The sequence below is a fragment of the Pan paniscus genome, chromosome 17 (genome assembly GCF_029289425.2).
Source record: "Pan paniscus chromosome 17, NHGRI_mPanPan1-v2.0_pri, whole genome shotgun sequence".
Classification (NCBI taxonomy): domain Eukaryota; kingdom Metazoa; phylum Chordata; class Mammalia; order Primates; family Hominidae; genus Pan; species Pan paniscus.
The window spans coordinates 29,268,414-29,294,095 of record NC_073266.2 but is presented as its reverse complement, the minus strand read 5'-3'; the positions used below and the strand labels follow the sequence as shown (position 1 = coordinate 29,294,095).

The window sequence follows — 25,682 nt, the reverse complement described above, 5'->3', positions numbered from 1 at the left end:
TTGTTAACTAAAGTTCATACTTTATTCAGATTGCCCTAGTTTTTTGAATGTCCTTTTTCTGTTCCAAGGTCCCATCCAGGATACCGCATTACATTTAGTTATCATGTCTCCTTAGCCTTCTCTTGGCATGACAGTTTCTGAGACTTTCCTTGTTTTTGATGAACTTGACAGTGTTAAGGAGTACAGTGAGGTAAGTGTAGGATGCTCCACTATTAGAATTTGTCTTAAGTTTTTCTCATGATTAGGCTGGGGTTATGGCTTTGAGGAAGAGGATCACAGAGGTAAAATGTCATTTTTATCACATCTTATCAAGGGTACATACTATCAACATGACTTAGCACTATTAGCATTAACCTTGATCACCTGACTGATAATAGTATTTGTCAGGTTTCTCTACAGTACAGTTACTCTTTTTTTCTCCTCTTTCCATGCTGTATTCTTTGGAAGAAAGTCACTCTACCCAGGCCACACTTACATGCTCTTCCTCCTAGAGAGGAGATGTCTCCATAAACTATCTGCAATTCTTCATGGAAGACTTACTCATTCTCTCTCATTTAGTTCTTAATGGAAGACTTACTCAATGTCTCTCATTTATTCACTTTACTAATCAGTGTGGACTTGTAGATGTTGATACCTTGGGTTATAATCCAATACTACTATATTCTGTATTTCAATTTTTTTCTGGCATTGTCTGTTGGGACCCCTTTCACTTTGCACCTGTATGCCTTTGACATATCACTATTATTTATGTATACTTATTGAGTACTTCCTTTCTGGGAGTGCAAGATTATCCAGACTCATCTTTTGTTTGCTGCCTTGGCCTAGCATCAGCCATTTCTCCTTTTACTGAGAAAGGTTAATAACCAAGATCTGCATTTTAGGTGTGCTTCTTGCTACTGGGGTGTTGCGGCTTGTGGATTCTCTCCAGCTGACATAGTAAGGAAATATATGTGTATATTACTAATTCTATATACATATCTATAATTCTATATGTAAGTTTGTGTCTGTATTAAACTAAACAAGAGTTTATATTCATATTTCCAGCTGTAATCCATTACCACATTCTAGCCTTCTCCTGACTTGTCTATCTGTAACCTACCACCCCAACAGCAAGAAATCTGGCTTCTATTCGCCATCCATTTATTTTTTTACTTTTTTATTTTCATTTTTTGAGATGGAGTCTTGCTCTGTCGCCCAGGCTGGGGTGCAGTGGCGCAATCTCGGCTCACTGGAATCTCCGCCTCCCGGGTTCCTGCCATTCTCCTGCCTCAGCCTCCCGAGTAGCTGGGACTACAGGCGCCTGCCACCACGCCTGGCTAAATTTTTTTTTTTTTGTATTTTTAGTAGAGACAGGGTTTCGCCGTGTTAGCCAGGATGGTCTCGATCTCCTGACCTCGTGATCCACCCGCCTCGGCCTCCCAAAGTGCTGGGATTACAGGCGTGAGCCACTGCGCCTGGCCCTTCACCATCCATTTATTAATATTTAATTGTTCATTTTCTTTATACATGTATAGTAGTTTCAGATTTTTTTTTTTTTAAATTATTTGAGACAGAGTCTTGCTCTGTCACCCAGGCTAGGGTACAATGTCATGACCATAGCTTACCACAGCCTCAAACTCCTGGGCTCAAGTGATCCTCCTGCCTCAGCCTCCCAAGTAGCTGAGACTACAGATGTCCACCACCACACGCAGCTCATTTTAAAATATTTGTTACTCTTGCCCGGTGGCTCATGCCTGTAATCCCCGCACTTTGGGAGTCCGAGGTGGGCAGATCACTTGAGCTCAGGAGTTTGAGACCAGCCTGGGCAACATGGTAAAACCGTGTCTCTACCAAAAATACAAAATATTAGCTGGGTGTGGTGGCATGGGTCTGTGGTCCCAGCTACTTGGGAGGCTGAGGTGTGATCACAGCTCCCTGCAACCTCAGCTACGTGGACTCTGGTGATCCTCCCACTTCAGCCTTCTGAGTAGCTGGGACCACAGACTGTGCTGAGGCACCTGGCTAATTAAAAAACAATTTTTTTAGAGATGGGTTCTCACCAGCTCAGTCTGGTCTCAAACTCCTGGCCTCAAGTGATCCTCCTACCTTGGCCTTCCAAAGTGCTAGGATTATAGGCATGAACTCCTGTGCCCAGCTTAAACTATTTTAAGTATATAATCCAGTGGTTTTTTTAGTATATTCACAGTGATGTGCAGCTATTGCCACTGCCTGATTCCAGAACACTTGTCATCGCCCAAAGGAAACCCTTGTAACCATTAAGCAGTCACTCCATATTTTCCCAGTCCCCTGGCAAGCACTGATGGAGCTTTCTAAAAAGTGTTTTTTTATCACTCTACTCAGATACTCTGATTCAGTAGCTCTGAAAATGAAGCTAGGGATCTGTATCTTTTTTAAAAAGTATTCTTCTTGCTTCTGGTAACCAGGCAAGTTTGCGTTATCAAGTGTTATGAGCCTAAAAGAACAGCTTATTAAATTTGAGAGTAAATTGTAATGTTCTAGAAGCAGTTAATATGAATCAAGGAGCACCTAATCAAAGCTAAAAACAGTGCCAACACAATTTGATCATCTTTAAAAGTCAGCTTAGATAGGGTTGAAATGAAAGAAATCATTTTATAAACTGTTAGCCTGTTGCATTTGTGTTTAGATTTCAGGTAAATTTAATCTGTAGTCAGTATTCATTCATCACTCAGTTTTGGTGTATTTTGTTCTCCTTGGTTTCCCCTAGTTTTTGTTTTTTGTTTTTGTAGAGATGAGGTCTCACTATGTTGCTTAGGCTAGTTTTGAACTCCTGGGCTCAAGCAATCCTCTTGCCTTGGCCTGTGTGTGTGTGTTGTTGTTGTTGTTGTTGTTTTCCTTAAATTTTTAAAAAACTCCTGCTTACCTTAGTTCAATCAGAGGGAAGCTATCCTTCTCCATGACCTCCAATACCTTAGTAAAACTGAGCTCTTAAAGAGTGAGTACTTATTGCCCAGTATGTAGCCATGGTAAAACTAAGTATATCTGAAAACTTAGTTGTGAAAGATTTGTAGACGGACTTTAACTTTGATCCCTTTTTGTCCTTTTTTTTTTCTCTATTTCTGTTTTTATTTTATTCTATTTATTTATTTATTTTTATTGTTTTTTTGAGACGGAGTCTCGCTCTGTCACCCAGGCTGGAGTGCAGTGGCGCGATCTCGGCTCACTGCAAGCTGCGCCTCCCAGGTTCACACCATTCTCCTGCCTCAGCCTCCCGAGTAGCTGGGACCACAGGCACCCGCCACCACGCCTGGCTAATTTTTTGTATTTTTAGTAGAGACGGGGTTTCACCGAGTTAGACCAGGATGGTCTCGATCTGCTGACCTTGTGATCTGCCCGCCTTGGCCTTCCAAAGTGCTGGGATTACAGGCGTGAGCCACTGCACCTGGCCTCTTTTTATTTTTAATAGAAAAAAGAATTGTGTATAGTTATGGGGTACTATGTGATATGTTGATGTGTGTGTATGTGTGTATATATATATAAAATATATATATATGGAATGATTATACCAAGCTAATTAACACATTCATTATCTCTCATATATTTTGTTGCAGTGAGAACATTTACCTACATTATTTATTTATTTATAATTTTTTTTAGAGACAGGGTCTCACTCTGTTGCCAGGCTGGAGTGCAGTGACACAATCATAGCTCACTGCAGCTTTAAACTCCTGGGTGCAAGCCATCCTCCTGCTCTAGCCTCCTGAGTAGCTGCGACTACAGGGGCATGCCACCACACCCAGCCAATTTTTTTTCCTTCAGCTTTTAAGTTATGGGGTACATGTGCAGGATGTGCAGGTTTGTTACCTAGGTAAACATATGCCGTGGTGGTTTGCTGCACAGATCAACCCATCACCTTGGTATTAAGCCTAGCATCCATTAGCTATTCTTCCTGATGCTATCCCTCCCCCAACCCCTCCCTCCTAAAGGCCCCAGTGTGTGTGTCCCCCCCCCACCCCAATATGTCCATGTGTTCTCATCGTTGAGCTCACACTTATAAGTGAGAACATGTGGCGTTTGGTTTTCTTTTCCTGTGTTAGTTTGCTGAGGATGATAACAGCTTCCAGCTCCATCCATGTCTCTGCAAAGGACATGATCTCTTTCCTTTTTATGGCTGCATAGTATTCTGTGGTGTATGTTTACCACATTTTCTTTATCCAGTCTATCATTGATGGGCGTTGGGGTTGATTCCATGTCTTTGCTATTGTGAATAGTGGTGCAGTTAAGATACGCATGCATGTATCTTTGTAATAGAATGATTTATATTCCTTTGGGTATATACCTAGTAATGAGATGGCTGGGTCAAATGGTATTTCTGCCTCTAGATCTTTGAGGAATCGCCACGCTGTCTTCCACAATAGTTGAACTAATTCCTAACACTCCCACTAACAGTGTAAAAGCATTTCTTTTTCTCCACAACCTCGCCAGCGTCTGTTTCTGGACTTTTTAATAATCGCCATTCTGACTGGCATGAGATGGTATCTCATTGTGGTTTTGATTTGCATTTCTCTAATCAGTGATATTGAGTTTTTTTTCATGTTTGTTGGCTGCATGAATTCTTTTCTCGAAAAGTGTTCATGTTCTTTGCCCACTTTTTAATGGGGTTGGTTGTTTTTTTCTTATAAATTTAAGTTCCTTGTAGACTCTGGATATTAAATGTTTGTCAGATGCACAGATTGCAAAAATTTTCTCCAATTCTGTAGGTTGTCTGTTCACTCTGATGATAGTTTCTTTTGCTGTGCAGAAGCTCCTTAGTATAATTAGATCCCATTTGTCAATTTTTGCTTTTGTTGCAGTTGTTTTTGGCGTTTTCATCGTGAAATCTTTGCCTGTGCTTATGTCTGGAATGGTATTGCCTAGATTTTCTTCTAGGATTTTTATAGTTTTGGGTTTTACATTGAAGTCTTTAATCCATCTTGAGATAATTTTTGTATAAATTGTAAGGAAGGGATCCAGTTTCAATTTTTTGCATATGGCTACCCAGCTCTCCTAACACCATTTATTAAATAGGGAATCCTTTCTTCATTGCTTGTTTTTGTCAGGTTTGTCAAAGATCAGATGATTGTGGGTGTGCCATCTTATTTCTGAGTTCTCTGTTTTGTTCCATTGGTCTGTGTGTCTGTTTTTGTACCAGTACCTTGCTGTTTTGGTTACTGTAGCCCTGTAGTCTGGTAACATGATGCCTCTAGCTTTGTTCTTTTTCCTTAGGATTGTCTTGGCTATACGGGCTCTTTTTTGGTACCATATGAATTTTAAAGTAGTTTTTTTTCTAATTCTGTGAAGAACGTGAATGGTAGTTTAATGGGAATAGCATTGAATCTATAAATTACTTTGGGCAGTATAGCCATTTTCACAATATTGATTCTTCCTGTCCATGAGCATGGAATGTTTTTCCGTTTGTTTGTGTCCTCTCTTATTTCCTTGACCAGTGATTTGTACTTCTCCTTGAAGAGGTCCTTCACCTCCCTTGTTGTATTCCTAGGTATTTTATTCTCTTTGTAGCAATTATGAATGGGAATTCATTCATGATTTGAGCTCTGCTTGCCTGTTGTTGCTGTATAGGAATGGTAGTGATTATTGCACATTGATTTTGTATCCTGAGATTTTGCTGAAGTTGCTTATCAGCTTAAGATGCTTTCGGGCCGAGACAATGTGATTTTCTAAATATAGGATCATGTCTTCTGCAAACAAAGGTAATTTGACTTTCTCTCTTCCTATTGGAATACCTTTATTTCTTTCTCTTGCCTGATTACCCTGGCCAGAACTTCCAATACTGTGAGAAATGGTGAGACAGTGCATCTTTGTCTTGTGCTGGTTTTCAAGGGAAATGCTTCCAGCTTTTGCCATTTAATATGATAATAGCTGTGGGTTTGTCATATATGGCTGTTATTATTTTGTGGTATGTTCCTTCAGTCCCTAGTTTATTGAGAGTTTTTAACATGAAGGGATGTTGAATTTTCTGAAGGCCTTTTCTGCATCTGTTGAGATAATCATGTGGTGTCTGTCTTTAGTTCTGTGTATGTGATGAATTACATTTATTGATTTGTGTATGTTGAACCAACCTTGCATGCCAGGGGTGAAACCAACTTGATTTTTTTGTGTGTCTGTCTCCTTCAGTTCAGCTCTGATCTTGGTTATTTCTTGTCTTCTGCTAGCTTTGGTGTTTGTTTGCTCTTGGTTCTCTAATTCTTTTAGTTGTGACATTAGGTTGTTAATTTGGTATCTTCCTAGCTTTTTGATGTGGGCATTTAGTGCTATAGATTTCCTTCTTAACACCGTTTCAGCTGCATCCCAGAGATTCTAGTACGTTGTCTCTTTGCATTCGTTTCCAAGAACTTCTTGATTTCTGCCTTAATTTTATTCACCCAGGAGTCATTCAGGAGCAGGTTGTTCAGTTTACATGTAGTTATGTGGTTTTGAGTGAATTTCTTAGTCTTGAGTTCTAATTTGATTGTGCTGTGTTCTAAGAGAGTTTGTTGTAATTTCAGTCGTTTTGCATTTGCTCAGGAGTGTTTTATTAATAATTGTGATTATATAATCAAATTTAGAGTAAGTGCCATGTGGCAATGAGAAGAATATATAATCTGTTGTTTTTGAGTGGAGCGTTCTGTAGATATCTGTCAGGTCTGCTTGATCCAGAGCTGAATTTAGGTCCTGAGTATCTTTGTTAATTTTCTGTCTCTATGATTTGTCTAATATTGTCAGTGGGGTGTTAAAGTCTCCCACCATTATTATGTGTGAGTCTAAGTCTCTTTGTAGGTCTTTAATAACTTGCTTTATGAATCTAGGTGCTCCTGTATTGGTTGCATATGTACTTAGGATAGTTAGCTCTTCTCGTTGAACTGAACCTTTTACCATTATGTGATGTCGTTTGTCTTTTTTTGATCTTTGTTGTTTTCAAGTCTGTTTTGTCAGAAACTAGGATTGCGACTCCTGCTTTTTTCTGTTTTCCATTGCTTGGTAAGTTTTCCACCATCCCTTTATTTTGAGCCTATGTGTGTCTTTGCATGTGAAATGGATTTCTTTTTTTGGCGGGGGGGCAATGCCTTTTTTATTGTGGTAAAATATACATAACATAGAATTTGGCACTTTAACTATGTTTGAGTATACAGTTCAGTAGCATTGAGTACATTCACATTGTCATGCAACCATCACCACTGTTCTTCATCAGAATGTTTTCGTCATCCCAAGCTGAAACTTCATACCAATTGAACACTGACTCTGCATTCCCTCTCCCTGAGCCCCTGGCAACCACCATCCTAATTTATATCTATGAATTTGGCTATTCTAAGTACTTCACACAAGTGGAATCATATAGTATTTGTCCTTTTGTGACTGGGTTATTTCACTTGGCATAATGTCTTCAGTGTTCTTCCATGCTGTACATGACGTGTCAGAATTTCCCTCCTTTTTTTATTTATTGTTATTTTTTTATTTTATTATTCTACTTTAAGTTTTAGGGTACATGTGCACAACATGCAGGTTTTTTACGTATGTATACATGTGCCATGTTGGTGTGCTGCACCCATTAACTCGTCATTTAGCATTAGGTATATCTCCTAATGCTATCCCTCCCCGCTCCCCCCACCCCACAACAGTCTCTGGTGTGTGATGTTCCCCTTCCTGTGTCCATGTGTTCTCATTGTTCAATTACCACCTATGAGTGAGAACATGCACTGTTTGGTTTTTTGTCCTTGCGATAGTTTGCTGAGAATGATGGTTTCCAGTTTCATCCATGTCCCTACAAAGGACATGAACTCATCATTTTTTATGGCTGCATAGTATTCCATGGTGTATATGTGCCACATTTTCTTAATCCAGTCTATCATTGTTGGACATTTAGGTTGGTTCCAAGTCTTTGCTGTTGTGAATAGTGCCGCAATAAACATACGTGTGCATGTGTCTTTATAGCAGCATGATTTGTAATCCTTTGGGTATATACCCAGTAATGGGATGGCTGGGTCAAATGGTATTTCTAATTCTAGATCCCTGAGGAATCGCCACACTGACTTCCACAATGGTTGAACTAGTTTACAGTCCCACCAACAGTGTAAAAGTGTTCCTGTTTCTCCACATCCTCTCCAGCACCTGTTGTTTCCTGACTTTTTAATGATTGCCATTCTAACTGGTGTGAGATGGTATCTCATTGTGGTTTTGATTTGCATTTCTCTGATGGCCAGTGATGATGAGCATTTTTTCATGTGTTTTTTGGCTGCATAAATGTCTTCTTTTCAGAAGTGTCTGTTCATATCCTTCACCCACTTGTTGATGGGGTTGTTTTTTTCTTGTAAATTTGTTTGAGTTCATTGTAGATTCTGGATATTAGCCCTTTGTCAGATGAGTAGGTTGCAAAAATTTTCTCCCATTCTGTAGGTTGCCTGTTCACTCTGATGGTAGTTTCTTTTGCTGTGCAGAAGCTCTTTAGTTTAATTATATCCCATTTGTCAATTTTGGCTTTTGTTGCTATTGCTATTGGTGTTTTAGTCATGAAGTCCTTGCCCATGCCTGTGTCCTGAATGGTATTGCCTAGGTTTTCTTCTAGAGTTTTTATGGTTTTAGGTCTAACATGTAAGTCTTTAATCCATCTTGAATTAATTTTTTGTATAGGTGTAAGGAAGGGATCCAGTTTCAGCTTCCTGCATACGGCTAGCCAGTTTTCCCAGCACCATTTATTAAATAGGGAATCCTTTCCCCATTGCTTGTTTTTCTCAGGTTTGTCAAAGATCAGATAGTTGTAAATATGCGGCATTATTTCTGAGGGCTCTGTTCTGTTCCATTGGTCTATATCTCTGTTTTGGTACCAGTACCATGCTGTTTTGGTTACTGTAGCCTTGTAGTATAGTTTGAAGTCAGGTAGTGTGATGCCTCCAGCTTTGTTCTTTAGGCTTAGGATTGACTTGGCAATGCGGGCTCTTTTTTGGTTCCATATGAACTTTAAAGTAGTTTTTTCCAATTCTGTGAAGAAAGTCATTGGTAGCTTGATGGGGATGGCATTGAATCTATAAATTACCTTGGGCAGTATGGCCGTTGTCATGATATTGATTCTTCCTACCCATGAGCATGGAATGTTCTTCCGTTTGTTTGTATCCTCTTTTATTTCCTTGAGCAGTGCTTTGTAGTTCTCCTTGAAGAGGTCCTTCACATCCCTTGTAAGTTGGATTCCTAGGTATTTTATTCTCTTTGAAGCAATTGCGAATGGCAGTTCACTCATGATTTGGCTCTCTGTTTGTTTGTTATTGGTGTTTAAGAATGCTTGTGATTTTTGTACATTGATTTTGTATCCTGAGACTTTGCTGAAGTTGCTTATCAGCTTGAGGAGATTTGGGGCTGAGACGATGGGGTTTTCTAGATACACAATCATGTCATCTGCAAACAGGGACAATTTGACTTCCTCTTTTCCTAATTGAATACCCTTTATTTCCTTCTCCTGCCCGATTGCCCTGGCCACAGCTTCCAACACTGTGTTGAATAGGAGTGGTGAGGGAGGGCATGCCTGTCTTGTGCCAGTTTTCAAAGGGAATGCTTCCAGTTTTTGCCCATTCAGTATGATATTGGCTGTGGGTTTGTCATACATAGCTCTTATTGTTTTGAGATACGTCCCATCAATACCTAATTTATTGAGAGTTTTTAGCATGAAGGGTTGTTGAATTTTGTCAAAGGCCTTTTCTGCCTCTATTGAGATAATCATGTGGTTTTTGTCTTTGGTTCTGTTTATATGCTGGATTACATTTATTGATTTGCGTATGTTGAACCAGCCTTGCATCCCAGGGATGAAGCCCACTTGATCATGGTGGATAAGCTTCTTGATGTGCTGCTGGATTCGGTTTGCCAGTAATTTATCGAGGATTTTTGCATCAGTGTTCATCAAGGATATTGGTCTAAAATTCTCTTTTTTTGTTGTGTCTCTGCCAGGCTTTGGCATCAGGATGATGCTGGCCTCATAAAATGAGTTAGGGAGGATTCCCTCTTTTTCTATTGATTGGAATAATTTCAGAAGGATTGGTATCAGCTCCTCTTTGTACCTCTGGTAGAATTCGGCTGTGAATCCATCTGGTCCTGGACTTTTTTTCATTAGTAAGCTATTGATTATTGCCTCAATTTCAGAGCCTATTATTGGTCTATTCAGAGATTCAACTTCTTCCTGATTTAGTCTTGGGAGGATGTATGTGTCGAGGAATTCATCCATTTCTTCTTGATTTTCTAGTTTATTTGCATAGTGGTGTTTATAGTATTCTCTGATGGTAGTTTGTATTTCTGTGGGATCGGTGGTGGTATCCCCTTTGTCATTTTTTATTGCGTCTATTTGATTCTTTTCTCTTTTCTTCTTTATTAGTGTTGCTAGTGGTCTATCAATTTTGTTGATCTTTTCAGAAAACCAGCTCCTGGATTCATTAATTTTTTGAAGGGTTTTTTGTGTCTCTATTTCCTTCAGTTCTGCTCTGATCTTAGTTATTTCTTGCCTTCTGCTACCTTTTGAATGTGTTTGCTCTTGCTTCTCTAGTTCTTTTAATTGTGATGTTAGGGTGTCAATTTTAGATCTTTCCTGCTTTCTCTTGGGGGCATTTAGTGCTATAAATTTCCCTCTACACACTGCTTTGAATGTGTCCCAGAGATTCTGGTATGTTGTGTCTTTGTTCTCGTTGGTTTCAAAGAACATCGTTATTTCTGCCTTCATTTCATTATTTACCCAGTAGTCATTCAGGAGCAGGTTGTTCAATTTCCATGTAGTTGAGTGGTTTTGAGTGAGTTTCTTAATCCTGAGTTCTAGTTTGATTGCACTGTGGTCTGAGAGACAGTTTGTTATAATTTCTGTTCTTTTACATTTCCTGAGGAGTGCTTTACTTCCAACTATGTGGTCAATTTTGGAGTAGGTGTGGTGCTGAAAAGAATGTATATGCTGTTGATTTGGGGTGGAGAGTTCTGTAGATGTCTGTGAGGTCCACTTGGTGCAGAGCTGAGTTCAGTTCCTGGGTATCCTTGTTAACTTTCTGTCTCGTTGATCTGTCTAATGTTGAAAGTGGGGTGTTAAAGTCTCCCATTATTGTGTGGGAGTTTAAGTCTCTTTGTAGGTCACTAAGGACTTGCTTTATGAATCTGGGTTCTTCTGTATTGGGTGCATATATATTTAGGATAGTTAGCTCTTCTTGTTGAATTGATCCCTTTACCATTCTGTAATGGCCTTCTTTGTCTCTTTTGATCTTTGTTGGTTTCAAGTCTGTTTTATCCGAGACTAGAATTGCAACCCCTGCCTTTTTTTGTTTTCCATTTGCTTGGTAGATCTTCCTCCATCCCTTTATTTTGAGCCTATGTGTGTCTCTGCATGTGAGGTGGGTTTCCTGAATACAGCACACTAATGGGTCTTGACTCTTTATCCAGTTTGCCAGTCTGTGTCTTTTAATTGGAGCATTTGGCCCATTTACATTTAAAGTTAATATTGTTATGTGTGAATTTGATCCTGTCATTATGATGTTAGCTGGTTATTTTGCTCGTTAGTTGATGCAGTTTCTTCCTAGCATTGATCGTCTTTACAATTTGGCATGTTTTTGCAGTGGCTGGTACTGGTTGTTCCTTTCCATGTTTAGTGCTTCCTTCAGGAGCTCTTTTAGGGCAGGCCTGGTAGTGACAAAATCTCTCAGCATTTGCTTGTCTGTAAAGTATTTTATTTCTCCTTCACTTATGAAGCTTAGTTTGGCTGGATATGAAATTCTGGTTGAAAATTATTTTCTTTAAGAATGTTGAATATTGGTCCCCACTCTCTTCTGGCTTGTAGAGTTTCTGCCGAGAGATCAGCTGTTAGTCTGATGGGCTTGCCTTTGTGGGTAACCCCACCTTTCTCTCTGGCTGCCCTTAACATTTTTTCCTTCATTTCAACTTTGGTGATTCTGACAATTATGTGTCTTGGAGTTGCTCTTCTCGAGGAGTATCTTTGTGGCATTCTCTGTATTTCCTGAATTTGAATGTTGGCCTGCCTTGCTAGATTGGGGAAGTTCTCCTGGATAATATCCTGCAGAGTGTTTTCCAACTTGGTTCCATTCTCCCCGTCACTTTCAGGTAAACCAGTCAGATGTAGATTTGGTCTTTTCACAAAGTCCCATATTTCTTGGAGGTTTTGTTTGTTTCTTTTTATTCTTTTTTCTCTAAACTTCTCGCTTCATTTCATTCATTTGATCTTCCGTCACTTATACCCTTTCTTCCAGTTGATCGCATCGGCTGGTGAGACTTCTGCATTCGTCACGTAGCTCTGGTGCCTTGGTTTTCAGCTCCATCAGGTCCTTTAAGGACTTCTCTGCATTGGTTATTCTAGTTATCCATTCGTCAAATTTTTTTTCAAAGCTTTTAACTTCTTTGCCGTTGGTTTGAATTTCCTCTTGTAGCTCGGAGTAGTTTGATCTTCTGAAGCCTTCTCTCAACTTTTCAAAGTCATTCACCCTCCAGCTTTGTTCCGTTGCTGGTGAGGAGCTGCGTTCCTTTGGAGGAGGAGAGGCGCTCTGATTTTTAGAGTTTCCAGTTTTTCTGCTCTGTTTTTTTCCCATCTTTGTGGTTTGATCTACCTTTGGTCTTTGATGATGGTGACGTACAGATGGGTTTTTGGTGTGGATGTCCTTTCTGTTTGTTAGTTTTCCTTCTAACAGACAGGACCCTCAGCTGCAGGTCTGTTGGAGTTTGCTAGAGGTCCACTCCAGACCCTGTTTGCCTGGGTTTCAGCAGCGGTGGCTGCAGAAGCGCAGATGTTGGTGAACCGCAAATGCTGCTGCCTGATTGTTCCTCTGGAAGTTTTGTCTCAGAGGAGTACCCGGCCGTGTGAGGTGTCAGTCCGCCCCTACTGGGGGTGCCTCCCAGTTAGGCTACTCGTGGGTCAAGGACCCACTTGAGTAGGCAGTCTGCCCGTTGTCAGATCTCAAGCTGTGTGCTGGGAGAACCACTACTGTCTTCAAAGCTCAGTTGGAAATGCAGAAATCACCCGTCTTCTGCGTCGCTGATGCTGGGAGCTGTAGACCGGAGCTGTTCCTATTCGGCCATCTTGGCTCCTCCAAGCATGAAATGGATTTCCTGAAGACAGCATACTGATGGGTCTTGACTCTATACATTTTGCCATTCTGTGTCTTTTAATTGGGGCATTTAGCTCATTTACATTTAAGGTGAATATTGGTATATGTGAATTTGATCCTGTCATCATGATGCTAGCTGGTTATTTGTTAGACTTGTTTATGTGGTTGCTTCATAGTGTCACTCGTCTGTGTACTTCAGTGTGTTTTGTAGTGGCTGGCAGCGGAAAGGAAAGTTTTTCCTTTCCATATTTAGTGCTTCTTTCGGGAGCTCTTTCAAGACAATGATGAATACCCTCAGCATTTGCTTGTTTGAAAAGAATCTTATTTTTCCTTTGCTTACTAAGCTTAGTTTGGCTGGATATGAAATTCTGGGTTGGAAATTCTTTAAGAATGTTGAGGCCAGGTGCAGTGGCTCACGTCTGTAATCCCATCACTTTTGGAGGCTGAGGTGGGTAGATACCTGAGGTCAGGAGTTCGAGACCAGCCTAGCCAACATGGCAAAACCCCATCTCTACTAAAAATACAAAAATCGGCTGGGTGTGGTGGCATACACCTGTAATCCTGGCTACTTGGGAGGCTGAGGCAGGAGAATCACTTGAACCCGGGAGGTGGAGGTTGCAATGAGCTGGGATCGCACCATTGTACTCTATCCTGGGCAGGAAGAGTGAAATGAAGCTCCACCTCAAAAAAAAAAAAAAAAAGAATGTTGACTATTGGTCCCCAATCTTTTTTGGCTAGTAGGGTTTCCACTGAGAGGTCTGCTGTTAGTCTGATGTGTTTCCCTTTGTAGGTGGCCTGGCCTTTCTCTCTGGCTGCCCTTAACATTTTTTCTTTCATTTTGATCTTGGAGAATCTGATGATTATGTTTCTTGGGATTGATCATCTTACTGGGGTTCTCTGGATTTCCTGAATTTGAATGTTGGCCCTTCTTGCTAGGTTGGAGAAGTTCTCCTGGATGATATCCTGAAGTATGTTTTCTAATTTGATTCCGTTCTTCTCATGTCTTTCAGGCACCCCAATCAGTCATTGGTTTGGTCTTTTTACATAGTCCCATATTTCTCGAGGTTTTGTTCATTCCTTTTCATTCTTCTTTCTCTATTCTTGTTTGCCTATCTTATTTCAGAAAGACAGTTTTCAAGCCCTGGGATTCTTTTCTCTGCTTGGTCTATTCTGCTATTGATACTTGTGGTTGCATTGTGAATTTCTCATCTTGTGTTTCTCAGCTCCATCAGGTCAGTTATGCTCCTCTCTAAACTGGCTATACTGTTTAGAAGCTCCTCCATTTTATTATGATTCTTAGCTTCTTTGCATTGGGTTGCAACATGCTCCTTTAGCTCAGCCAAGTTCATTATCACCCACCTTCTGAAGCCTACTTCTATCAGTTCAGCCATCTCAGCCTCAGCCCAGTTCTGTCCCCTTGCTGAAGAGGTGTTGTGGTCATTTAGAGAAGAGGCACTCTGGCTTTTTGAGTTTTCAATGTTTTTTGCATTATTTCTCATCTTTGTGGGCTTATCTACCTTTGATTTTTGAGGTTGCTGATCTTTTTTTTTTGTTTTTTGTTTTTTTGTTTTTTGTTTTTTGAGACGGAGTCTCGCCCTGTTGCCCAGGCTAGAGTACAGTGGCACAATCTCAGCTTACTGCAGCCTCAACCTCGTGATCTGCCCATTTCAGTCTCCTAAAGTGCTGGGATTATAGGCGTGAGCCACTCTGCCCAGCTGAGGTTGCTGATTTTTTTTTTGAGACTGAGTTTAGCTCTGTCACCCAGGCTGGAGTGCAGTGGCACAATCTTGGCTCACTGCAACCTCCGCCTCCCGGGTTCAAGCCATTCTCATGCCTCAGCCTCCAGAGTAGCTGGGATTACAGGCGCCTGCCATCATGCCCGGCTAATTTTTGTATTTTTAGTAGAGGTGGGGCTTCACAGTGTTGGCCAGGCTGGTCTCAAACTTCTGATCTCAGGTGATCCGCCCTCCTCGGCCTCCCAAAGTCTGAGATTACAGGCATGAGCCACCACGTCTGGCCAGTTGCTGACCTTTAAATGGGGTTTTTGTGGTGTCTTTTTTGTTGATACTCTTGTTGTTGTTTTCTGTTTTTCTTTTAACAGTCAGTGCACTTTTCCATAGGGCTGCTGTAGTTTGCTGGGGGATTGCTGCAGACCCTAGTTGTCTTGGTCTTTCCTTTACCTGTAGGTATATCACCAGTGAAGGCTGTGAAACAGCTAAGATGGCAGCCTGCTCCTTCCCCTGGGAGCTCCATCCCGGTGGGGTGGTGGGGGGCGGGGGTAGGGGGGGCAGTACTGACCTGTTGCCAGCCTGGATGCTGCTGTAGAAGGTGTCTGGAGATCCCCGTTAGGAGGTCTCACCCAATCAGGAGGGACAGGATCAGGGACCTGCTTGAAGATGCAGTCTGGTTGCTTTTTGGTAATCAGGTGTGCTGCACTGGGGGTAACCGTTCCTTGCCCAGACTGCCTGGACTCTCCAGAGCCAGCCAGCTTAGAAAGGCTGAGTCATTCGTGTACCCTAAAACTTAAAGTATAAAAAAATAATAAGAAGAAAGGCTTAGTCAACTGAACCGTAGAGACATTGGCCACTCCTCCCCCTAGGGGCTTGTCCCAGGGAGAGATCAGAGTACTGTTCATATAACCCTGGCTGGAGTTGCTGAAATTCCCTCAGGGAGGCCCCACCCAGTGAGGAGGGATGGATTGGGGTCCCACTTAAAAGAGCAGTCTGGCCACGATCTGGCACAGCAGCTGTGCTGCCCTGTGAGGGACTCCTCCTCATCAGGACCACCTGGATTCTTTGGAGCAGGCTAGAACAGCTGGGTCAACTGAACTGCAGAAATGGCAGCCGCCCCTCCCCCTGGGAACTCATCCATTTTAGGCAGTCTCTAGCCTGTTGCACTGGCTGGCTAGAATTCCAAGCCAGTGGGTTGAGGTGCCATGGAAGTGAGGCCCGCAGAATGACACTGCTTGGTTCCCAGGATTCAGCCCTCTTCCTAGGGGAGGGTACGGATGGATTTCTCACCTTGCTGGGATTCCCAAGGGTGGAGTCTGTAAAACTCCTGGGTTTACGTGTGAGCCTGAGCAACTCCTCTGCCAAGACTCCGCACAGCTCTGTATATTGGACCTAAGTAAGGCCCTGGTGGCCTGGGTTCATGAGGGGATCTCCTGATCCATGGTTGCAAAGATCCGTAGGAGAAGTATGGTTTCCTGAGTGGGGTTACACAATCACTCACTGCTTCCCTTGGCTGGGGGTGGGGGTTCCTTTGGCTCCCCAGTGCTCCTGGGTGGGCCATTGCCACACCCTGCTTTTTTTGTTGTCTGTGGGTCATGCCATCCTCCTAATCAGTCCCAGTGTGAGAACCTGGACATTTCAGTTGAAGGTGCTGAATTCACTTGCTGTTGTCATTCTTCTCTATGAGAGCCATCTTGTTTCTAATCGGCTATCTTGGCCCCTCCTGCCCCCTTCTTGTCTTACAGGTGGAAACTGAGGAATAATCCCAGTGCTTTGTGAAACTGCTATGAAGAATATTCAAGTCAAACTTAAGTTGGAAGATAGTGACTAGAGCAAACAGACCAAAGCATTTATTTATTTATTTTATTTGTTCATTCCTGAGACAGAGTCTTGCTTTGTTGCCCGGGCTGGAGTGCAGTGGTGTGATCTCGACTCACTGCAACCTCCACCACCCAGATTCAAGCAACTCTCCTGCCTAAGCCTCCGGAGTAGCTGGGAATACAGGTGTGCGTCACCACTCCTGCCTAATTTTTTGTATGACCAAAGCATTTAAAGCATTGATTCTGAAGGCCTGGAACTCACTAAATGCTGCCAGACTCTAAAGTGATCTCAAAATAGACTTTCTGTAGTTGGAATATTTCTGTAGATATTCACTTGTATTATACATGTGCAGTCTCCATGTTTGTAGCATTCAGATATGCAAATTCTATTATTTCTGTTCCCCATAGTCCTCTAGGCCACATTGGCAACTAGAGGTGTTTTTTTCTCTCAGCCCTCTCTTCTAAATAGTCTGAGTTGTCTTTCTCTGTTATTGGATTTTCTCCCCGATTCTCCCTCTTTTGTCAGTGTTCAGTAGTTTTTCCTCCACAGAAATGGTCCCAAGGCTTCTTTCCTTCTTGATCACTTGATCAGTTTTTCAAAGGCTCCTCTTTTTTTTTTTTTTTTTGAGACAGTCTCTGTCACGCAGGCTGGAGTGCAGTGGCACTATCTCGGCTCACCGCAAATTCTGCCTTGCTGGTTCAAGCAGTTCTCAAGCCTTAGCCTCCTGAGTAGCTGGGATTATAGGCAGGTGCCACCATGCCCAGCTAATTTTTTGTATTTTAGTAGAGATGGGGTTTCACCATGTTGCCCAGGCTGGTCTTGAACTCCTGAGCTCAGGCAGTCTGCCTGCCTTGGCCTCCCAAAGTGCTAGAATTACAGGTGTGAGCCACCACACTCAGCCAAAACCTCTTTTTGACAAAGTTCAGCCTCATCCTATAGGTGATTTTGTACTCTCTGCTAAGATAAAATTTTCTCCAAATTGTTAGCCTTAGGATAAAGGACAATTTATGAACCAAAAAAAGCTCTTTGTTTCCTGAACAGTCAATTTAGTTATTGTACTAAGAAGTCTGTCAAACAAGACTTGTTGTATTGCAGTCACCTCAGCTTTCAAGAAGGATGTTTATCTGTGTATCATTGCTGTTGTCTTGAGTTGTGTTTTTTGATTCTGCTGGTCTTGTTATTATAACTTAGCATTAGTTTAGTGACGTTGCTAAGATAATGACATTGATTATCTGTGAGGAGTCACAGATAGGTGAACATTTTTGTTTGCCTAATATCTTTGAATGATAGAAAATTTTAGTTTTGGTTATAATTTTGAATGAGTTGGAAAACAGACAAAACACTGTTCTATTTTTTTTTTGAGACTGGGTCTGGCTCTGTCACCCAGGTTGGAGTAGCTCTGTTGCCCAGGCCAGAGTGCAGTGGTGCGACCTCACCTTACTGCAACCTCTGCTTCCCAGGCTCAAGGAGTCTTCCCACCTCAGCCTCCCCAGTAGCTGGGACTACAGGCACATACCACCATGGCCAGCTAATTTTTTAATTTTTTGTAGAGGCGGGGTTTCACCATGTTGCCCAGACTGCTCTTAAACTCCTGAGCTCAAGCAGTCTGTCTGCCTCAGCCTCCCAAAGTGCTGGGATTACCAGTGTGAACCTCTGTGCCCAGCCCAAACTCGGTTCTTAAGGTGCTTATACTTTAAAAAAAGAAAAAAAAAAAAAGGCATCTGTACATCTTCTTTACCCAAATGATGTTTAGTTTACACTAGAGTTTTTGATGTACGTATCTTGGTACCTCAGAATAGCAACTAGAATGTTTTGCCTTCATTATAAACAAAATTATTTAGAAATAGCAGTGGTGTTAAACAATATGTTTTTAGTATCCCTTGAGTGATCCCAAGTAGTAATGCCATTTAAAAAAAAAGACACCCAAGAGAATACTGGGTTATTTTGTTTTAGAAGAAGATATATTTTACTGCTGTAAATTGGAGTGGAAAACTGTCTTATAGCATACATTTAGAGAATGTTAATCCTGGAAGTCAGTTGCTGTTCGATACATAGACTGTTTGGTCTGTAAGGAGCAAGAACATACTAATTTTAAGGGAAGAAACATCTTCAAAGGCAGAATAGAATCTATAAACTGCATCATTTAGCCATTGGATAACAAAGTCTACAGTAGAGCTTGCAGCTGGTTGGCTTAAACAGGAAAGTAGCCCTGAACAAGTATTAATATACTCTGTGCAGCCCTTAGGGAATGGAAATTGAAGTGCAAGCAGTGTAATAGCCACCAAGATTGTTATACGGAGAATGGAAGAATATGAAGGACTCTTCTTAGCCGTATGAAGATAACACCAAGTATTTTCATTTAGCAAGTGGCCGTACCGCTATGCATCATTGCCCGTCCCCTCTCTCCCTCCAGCCACATATGAGAGTTCCAGTTTCTCACCAACATTTAGTCTTCTTAGTCTTTAATTTTAACCATTCTGGTGGGTGACATCTCATTTTTTTATTTTAAAATTTTAATCGTTTAATTGACCCATAATATTTGTACATATTTAGGGGATACATCTGATGTTTTGTTCTGTGCATAGAACATGTAATGATCGAGTCAGATTATTTAGGATATTCATCACTGAGTATTTGTCAATTCTGCTTTGGGAACATTTCAGAATGTTCCCAAATAGCTGTCTACTAGCTATTTTGAAATATATGACCTATTGTTGTTAATTATAGTCACCCTACTGTGCTGTCAAACATTAGAACTTATTTCTTCTATTTATGTTTCTACCCTTTAATCAACCTCTCTTCATCCCCCACCCTCCACACGTACCCTTCCTAGCCTCTGGTATCTATCATTCTCTCTACCTTCGTGAGATCAACTTTTTTTAGCTCTCACATATGAGTGAGAACATCTCATTATTAATTTTCCTGGTGACTAATGAGGTTGCGCATCTTTTCCTGTGCTTATTTGCCATTCATTATATGTTATTTGCTGAACTGTTAAAATCTTTTACTCACTTTTAAATTGGGTTGTTTATCTTATTGATTCATAAGAGTTATTTATATGTTCTGGATATAAGTCCTTTAGAATTACATAATCTGGATAGAAGTCCTTTATAAAGATGTGATTTGCAAGTATTTTCTGCCAGTATGGCTGGCTTTTCATTTTCTTAACACCTTAACAGGGTAATTTAAAGAGCAGAAGTTTTTGTGAAGTCTAATTTATCCATTTTTTGCTTTCATAATTTCTGCTTTTCATTACCTATTTAAGAAATCTTTGTCTAATCCAAGGCCACTAAAATGCTCTGTTTTCTGCTAGAAGTGATGTAGTTTTAGCTCATAAATTTAGGTTTATGATGCATTTTGAGGTTAATTTTTCTCTGTGGAGTGAGGTAAGGATCAAGATTCTCTCTCTCTCTCTCTCTTTTGTTTTTTGCATTTGGATATACAGTTTTTCCAAGACCGTTTATTGAAAGGAATATATCCTTTTCCCAGTGAATTACATTGACAGATTTGTTGAAAATCTGTTGGATTGGATGTATACGTGTAGATCTGTTTCTGGACTTTCCGTTCTGTTCCATTAATCTATAAGTCTGTCTTTACATTAGTAAACACTGTCTTGCTTACTGTATCTTTGTTAGTAACTATGGAAGTCAGGTAATGTGAGTCTACCAATTAATTTTTTCCCAACATTATTTGGACTTTTCTAGGTTCTTAACATTTTCGTATACGTTATAGAAACAATTTGTCAGTTTCCATAAAAAACAAAAAAATAGATCCTGGAAATTTGACTAGGATTGCCTTGAATTTATAGAGCAATTTGGAGAGACTGACATTTTAACGACATTGCATCTTCTGATTCATGAGCATGGCATATCTTTCCATATATTTAGATCTTTTTTCACTTCTTTCCAAAGTGTTTTTGTATTTGTCATTGTACAGTCTTATATACTTTTGTTATATTTATCCCTGAGAATTTAGTGGTTTTGATGCTATCATAGGTTATATTTTAAATTTTAATTTCTGATTGCTTATTGCTAGTATGTAGAAAAATTTTTTCACATATTCACCATGTATTCTTACACATATTTTGTTATATTATCCCTAAGAATTTAGTATTTCTGATGTTGTTGTAGGTTGTATTTTTAATTTTAATTTCTAATTGCTTATTGCTAATATGTAGAAATAATTTTTATATATTGACCATGTATTCTATGTCCTTCCTATACACATGTATTAGTTCTAATAGCTTCTTTGTAGATATCTTTGCTTGTCTACATAGATTATCATGGTATCTGGAAATAAGGCCTGTTTTACCACTTTCCAAGTTGTATGCCTTTTTTTTCTTGCCTTATTGAACTTACGTAGGACCACCAGTAAGTAGTACAGTGTTGAATAGGAATGGTAAAAGAGAACCCAACATCCACGCCTCATTGTTGATCTTAGAAGAGAAAGCATTCACGTTCCCTTCTAATTCTGGTTTGCTGAGAGTTGTTTATTATTAATGGGTATTGAATGTTAGCTAACACATTTTATCTTACCTGTTGAGATGGTCATATATTTTTATGGTTTGAATTAATACACTAAATTACATAGTTTGATTTTTTTGAGGGGGGCAGGGGCAGGGCCTCATTCTGTCACCCAGACTGGAGTGCAGTGGCGTGATCATGGCTCACTGCAGCCTCGACCTCCTGGGCTCAAGCAATCCTCCCACCTCAGCCTCCTGAGTAGCTGGGACCACCTGCACGGACCACCATGCCCAGCTAATTTTTGTATTTTTAGTAGAAGTGGTGTTTCGCCATGTTGTCCTCAGGCTGGTCTTGAACTTTTAGGCTCAAGCTGTCTGCCCACCTTGGCCTCCCAAAGTGCTGGGATTACAGGTGTGAGCTCCCATACTTGGCCTGGTTTAATTTCTTTATTGTCTACGAGCAAACTTTGTATGGTTTTAATTAAATTCGTTAAAGTTTGTTTTATGACACAGAATGTGGCCTATCTTGGGGAATATTCTGTGTGCTCTTGAAAGAGTATTCTGTTGTTGAGCAGATATTTCTGTAAACATCAATTAGAACCAACTGATTAACGGCGTTTTTCTGTTCTTATATAATCCTTGCTGATGTTATGTCAATAAAAAGTATAATAGTTGAAGCCTCCAGCTGTAGTTATGAATTTATCTATTTTGTCTATCAGTTGGCCGTTTTTGTTTCATGTATTTTGAAGCTCTGTTGTTGGTTGCATACATATGTCAGATTGGTGTGTTGTCTTAGTGTATTGACCCCTTTATCAATATGTAGTATATAATGTCCCTCTTCGTTCTGAAGTCTGTTTTGTCGATGTTGTTAATATAGCCACTCAAGCTTGCTTTCTTTCTAAGCACTTGGAAACTCAAGTACTTCCATGGGTTCTTTTTCCATTCTTTTATTTTAACCTACCTATTATTATATTTGAAGCAAACTTCTTGTTGGTTTTTTTCCCACTTTCTGGCATTCTCTGTCTTTTGGTGTGTTTAAGCCATTTGTGTTTTATATTATTATTAATATTTGGGCTTAGGTCTATATCATTTTATAATTTTGTTCTTTCTGTTTTTCATTGTTCAATTTTTCTTTTCCTGCCTTTCATTGGATTATTTGTACATTTTTTAATATTCCATTTTAATTTACCTAGTGTGATTTGTGTTACTTTTTGTATAGTTATTATATAGTGATTGCTTTAGGGATTACAGTATACATCTTGCACCCAGAAGCTAACTCAGTATTAAATGCTTAATATTAGTTGATTGAAGGAATATTTTTGGAATCCAGTTGTGATTTTTATTGTTACTGCTGGCATTTTTCTAAATAGTTATTGAAAAATGGTGTAAGCTTTTCCTTACATAGAATCTATTTAATATAATATTGCCCTGTAGAATTTTCTCAAAAAATATTTGACACTCCTTTAGTTCACTAACAACTTGCTTTGCTTCATCTACAAAGGAGACATTGTTTTATCTTCATAGTCTCACTTAGGCTGATGTTTATATGTATTGTATAGCTCAGTTTTGCTTTTGAGCCAGTCTTTTTGTTTTTATGTGGCTCATAACTTTAACTCCATAAGCTTTACCAGTGGTTAGCTTTGAGGACAGTGCTATGTTTAAATTATTGTTTATATGTTAATGAAATGGTTGAATGGCCCCAAGGTAAGTTCTGCTTCTTGAGTGTAATGTCAAAAAAGTTTCTTAATTTCTTCAAGTTTGTTTCCTCCTCTATAAAATGAAAGATTTGAACCATTTTTCTTTGGTAGTTTTTTGTGTTGTAATGTATTCTGATTTAATTATTTCCAGATTAATATGGTTTTGATAATTTACAAATTAGCTCACTTTATTTAAGGGATTTTTGGTTTTGTTTCTATCAAAACGAAAGAAATTTTAAAGCACCAACGGGACAGCAGATTTTACTAATACTCTGTTCAAGGTGTCTGAGTTTTAATAATTTACATAGATACTAGAATGACAGCTAACTTAGATCTATGATAGCCATCTGTAGGAGATTTATAGCATGAAAGAGTTCAAAGTAATCTTGTCGGTCATTCTGCTTCTTGTTGTAGCCCAAGTAATACTCCCCTTGGCCAGCAGCCTCAATCTAGCCCAGTGCTGTGCAGTAGACCTTTCTGTTATTACTTAAATGTGTATCTGTGCTGTATAGTACAGTGGCTAGTTTAATTTCATTTTAATTAATTTTAAATTGCCACATGTAGGTAATAGATTATCTGACAGCAACATAGGTGTAGCCTCATAGGTTCCTCTTTAACATGTAAAACCCCTTGGAATTTTTTCTGGATCGTTCAGGCATAAACTTGTCATAATCATAAGCTCTTAGGAGAATGTTTGACCTATTATGCTTGTAGAATAGGAAAGAGAAGGCTGAACAAATTGGAAATAAAATATGTATACAGTGGTGATTACAGTACAATAGAAGTATATCAGTGAGTAGTTTGATAAAGTGACTAAATGGCTGAGGATGTTCAGTAAAGAAAATAAACTATTCTAGGGATTTTAAATGGGAAGGATTTAATGTAGGGAATTAGGTGTTGTAAAATTACTGATCAAACCTAACAGGTTCTTGGTTGGGTCTTCAGAAATGACTTCCAAACCAACACAAAACTACAAGGGCATCGATTAGGAGCTCCCATTATGGATTCCTACTGAAAAGAGAAACGTTTTGTCACTGCTTCCACTTTCACTGCTTCTGGATACCCAAAACTGGAGATGTTACTTGTCTCGAGAATATAGGAAGAAATTTATAAAAGTAATTCTCTTTTCTTTTAGAGAACCAGAAGCTAAAATAAGGTGAAAACTTATTTTAGCTTAGGATAGCCTCTCTGAGAAAATAAGGTATCTTATAAAAACAGAGAGAAAACAAATTGGACTAATTGTGGTGCATAAACTTCAGGTAGGTTCTATTGTATATATATTCAAATAACCCTTATATATCTATTCTTTACAGATCCAGGATGAGAAGACTGATAAAAGAAGAAGCTAGCTGAACAGCTGTAAAATGCCCAAATCTGGGTTCACAAAACCAGTTCAGAGTGAAAATTCTGACAGTGACAGCAATATGGTAGAGAAACCATATGGAAGAAAGGTATATGATTATACTAAAGATGTGTTGACTTTTTGAACTGGGAAAAAGACTCCCAATTAAGTATTTTTAGTGGTTTCTCATAAGATAAAAACCAATATGGATGCCAGATAAATCCAAACCATTTATGCCCTTTAGAAATAAATTGGATTCCTGGGGAAGTGATTGTTTATCATTCCTTAAGGTGAACACACAACTACTAAGTAAAACACAATTACTAAGATTGTGCAATTAAGAAATAATGATTGAGAGAGGGAAAAATTTTTATTAGTAGTCATTGTCAATGACCTGTAATTCTGTCTTTTTATATCTATCCTTTTTCATTCCTACTTAATTTAGACCCTCAGAACCTTCGTTTGGACTCCTGCAGTTGTCTCCTAACTGGTCTTGCTATCCCTAGTCTCTCCTTATCTCTGGTTTTATACATTGTCTTTGAATTTTTTTTCTGTTTACTTTTTAAAGTCTTTTTAAAAGCCATTTTCTTATGGAAAGATGTCTGAGGTGTTTCCAGACATTTTTAACTAACGGAGTTGCACAACCATCATCACAATAAGGTTTTAGAACATTGCCATCATTGTGGAAAGGTCTTTGTTGCCTATTTGTAGTCAGTCTCCACTGCAACCCTAAACCCTCCAGGCAACCCCATATCTGCTTTCAAAATCAGGAAGTATAAGTTTTCAAACTGTATTCTTTTCACAATCGTTTTGAGTCCTTCATGATTTCATATAAATTTTAGGATCAGCTTGTCAGTTTCTACAAAAGTACCTGCTAGGATTTTGAAGGAATTTTATTGAATTTTTTCATTGAATGTGTAGATCACTTTGAGTTGTATTGCCATCTTAATATTGTCTTCCAATCCATGAACATGGAATAGCTCTTCATTTACTTAGATCTTCAATTTGTCTCAGTAGTGCTTTGTAGTTTTCAGTGTAAAAGTGTTGCATTCTGTTGTTAAATTATTTGTAAGTATCTTATTCTCTCAGTGCTACTATGGATAATTTTATTTTGGGCTCTTTATTGCTAGTACAGAAATATAATTGATTTTTGATGTAGTTATCTTTGTATCCTGTGATCTTACTCAATTATTAGTTCTAACAATTTGTAATTCCTTAGGACTTTCTACATATGGAATCATATTATCTGTGAATAAAGATAATTTTACTTCTTTTCCAGTCCGGATATTTCTTTTTTTGTTTGATTACCTTTACTTCCCGCCCCCCTTTTTTCCCCGATTGCACTGGCAAACTCTTCTTGATTACAGTACTTAGTCCACTTACATTTAATGTAATTATTGCTATGACTTATATCTGATGATAATTTATATGTGCAGTTTTGCTCTTTATTGTATATTTCATGTCTTTTTTGTTACCTCTTTTATGTTGCCATTTTTGGTTTTAAATATTTTTCAGTGTACAATTTTAATTTCTCTGATTTTTTTAAACTGTTTTTTGATTTATTAT

At 39.3% G+C, this 25,682-nt stretch overlaps 1 protein-coding gene across 30 annotated transcripts in view; it reads left to right on the top strand.

The window, feature by feature from the left end:
- Window positions 1-25,682, top strand: part of ANKRD12 (ankyrin repeat domain 12) — a 149,526-nt gene that overhangs the window by 22,241 nt on the left and 101,603 nt on the right. For 15 of the 30 annotated variants that reach the window (XM_034943940.3, XM_055102464.2, XM_034943936.3 and 12 more), the window contains exon 2: window positions 24,088-24,225. The exons of 3 other annotated variants lie outside the window; for them this stretch is intronic. In XM_034943940.3, coding sequence (XP_034799831.2) covers window positions 24,139-24,225 — 87 coding nt within the window. In that variant the 5' untranslated portion in view covers window positions 24,088-24,138. Of the gene's footprint in view, window positions 1-16,539; window positions 16,799-24,087; window positions 24,226-25,682 lie in introns of all 30 variants that reach the window. 12 more of the 30 variants (XM_055102460.2, XM_063597190.1, XM_055102454.2 and 9 more) reach the window with 2 other exon arrangements.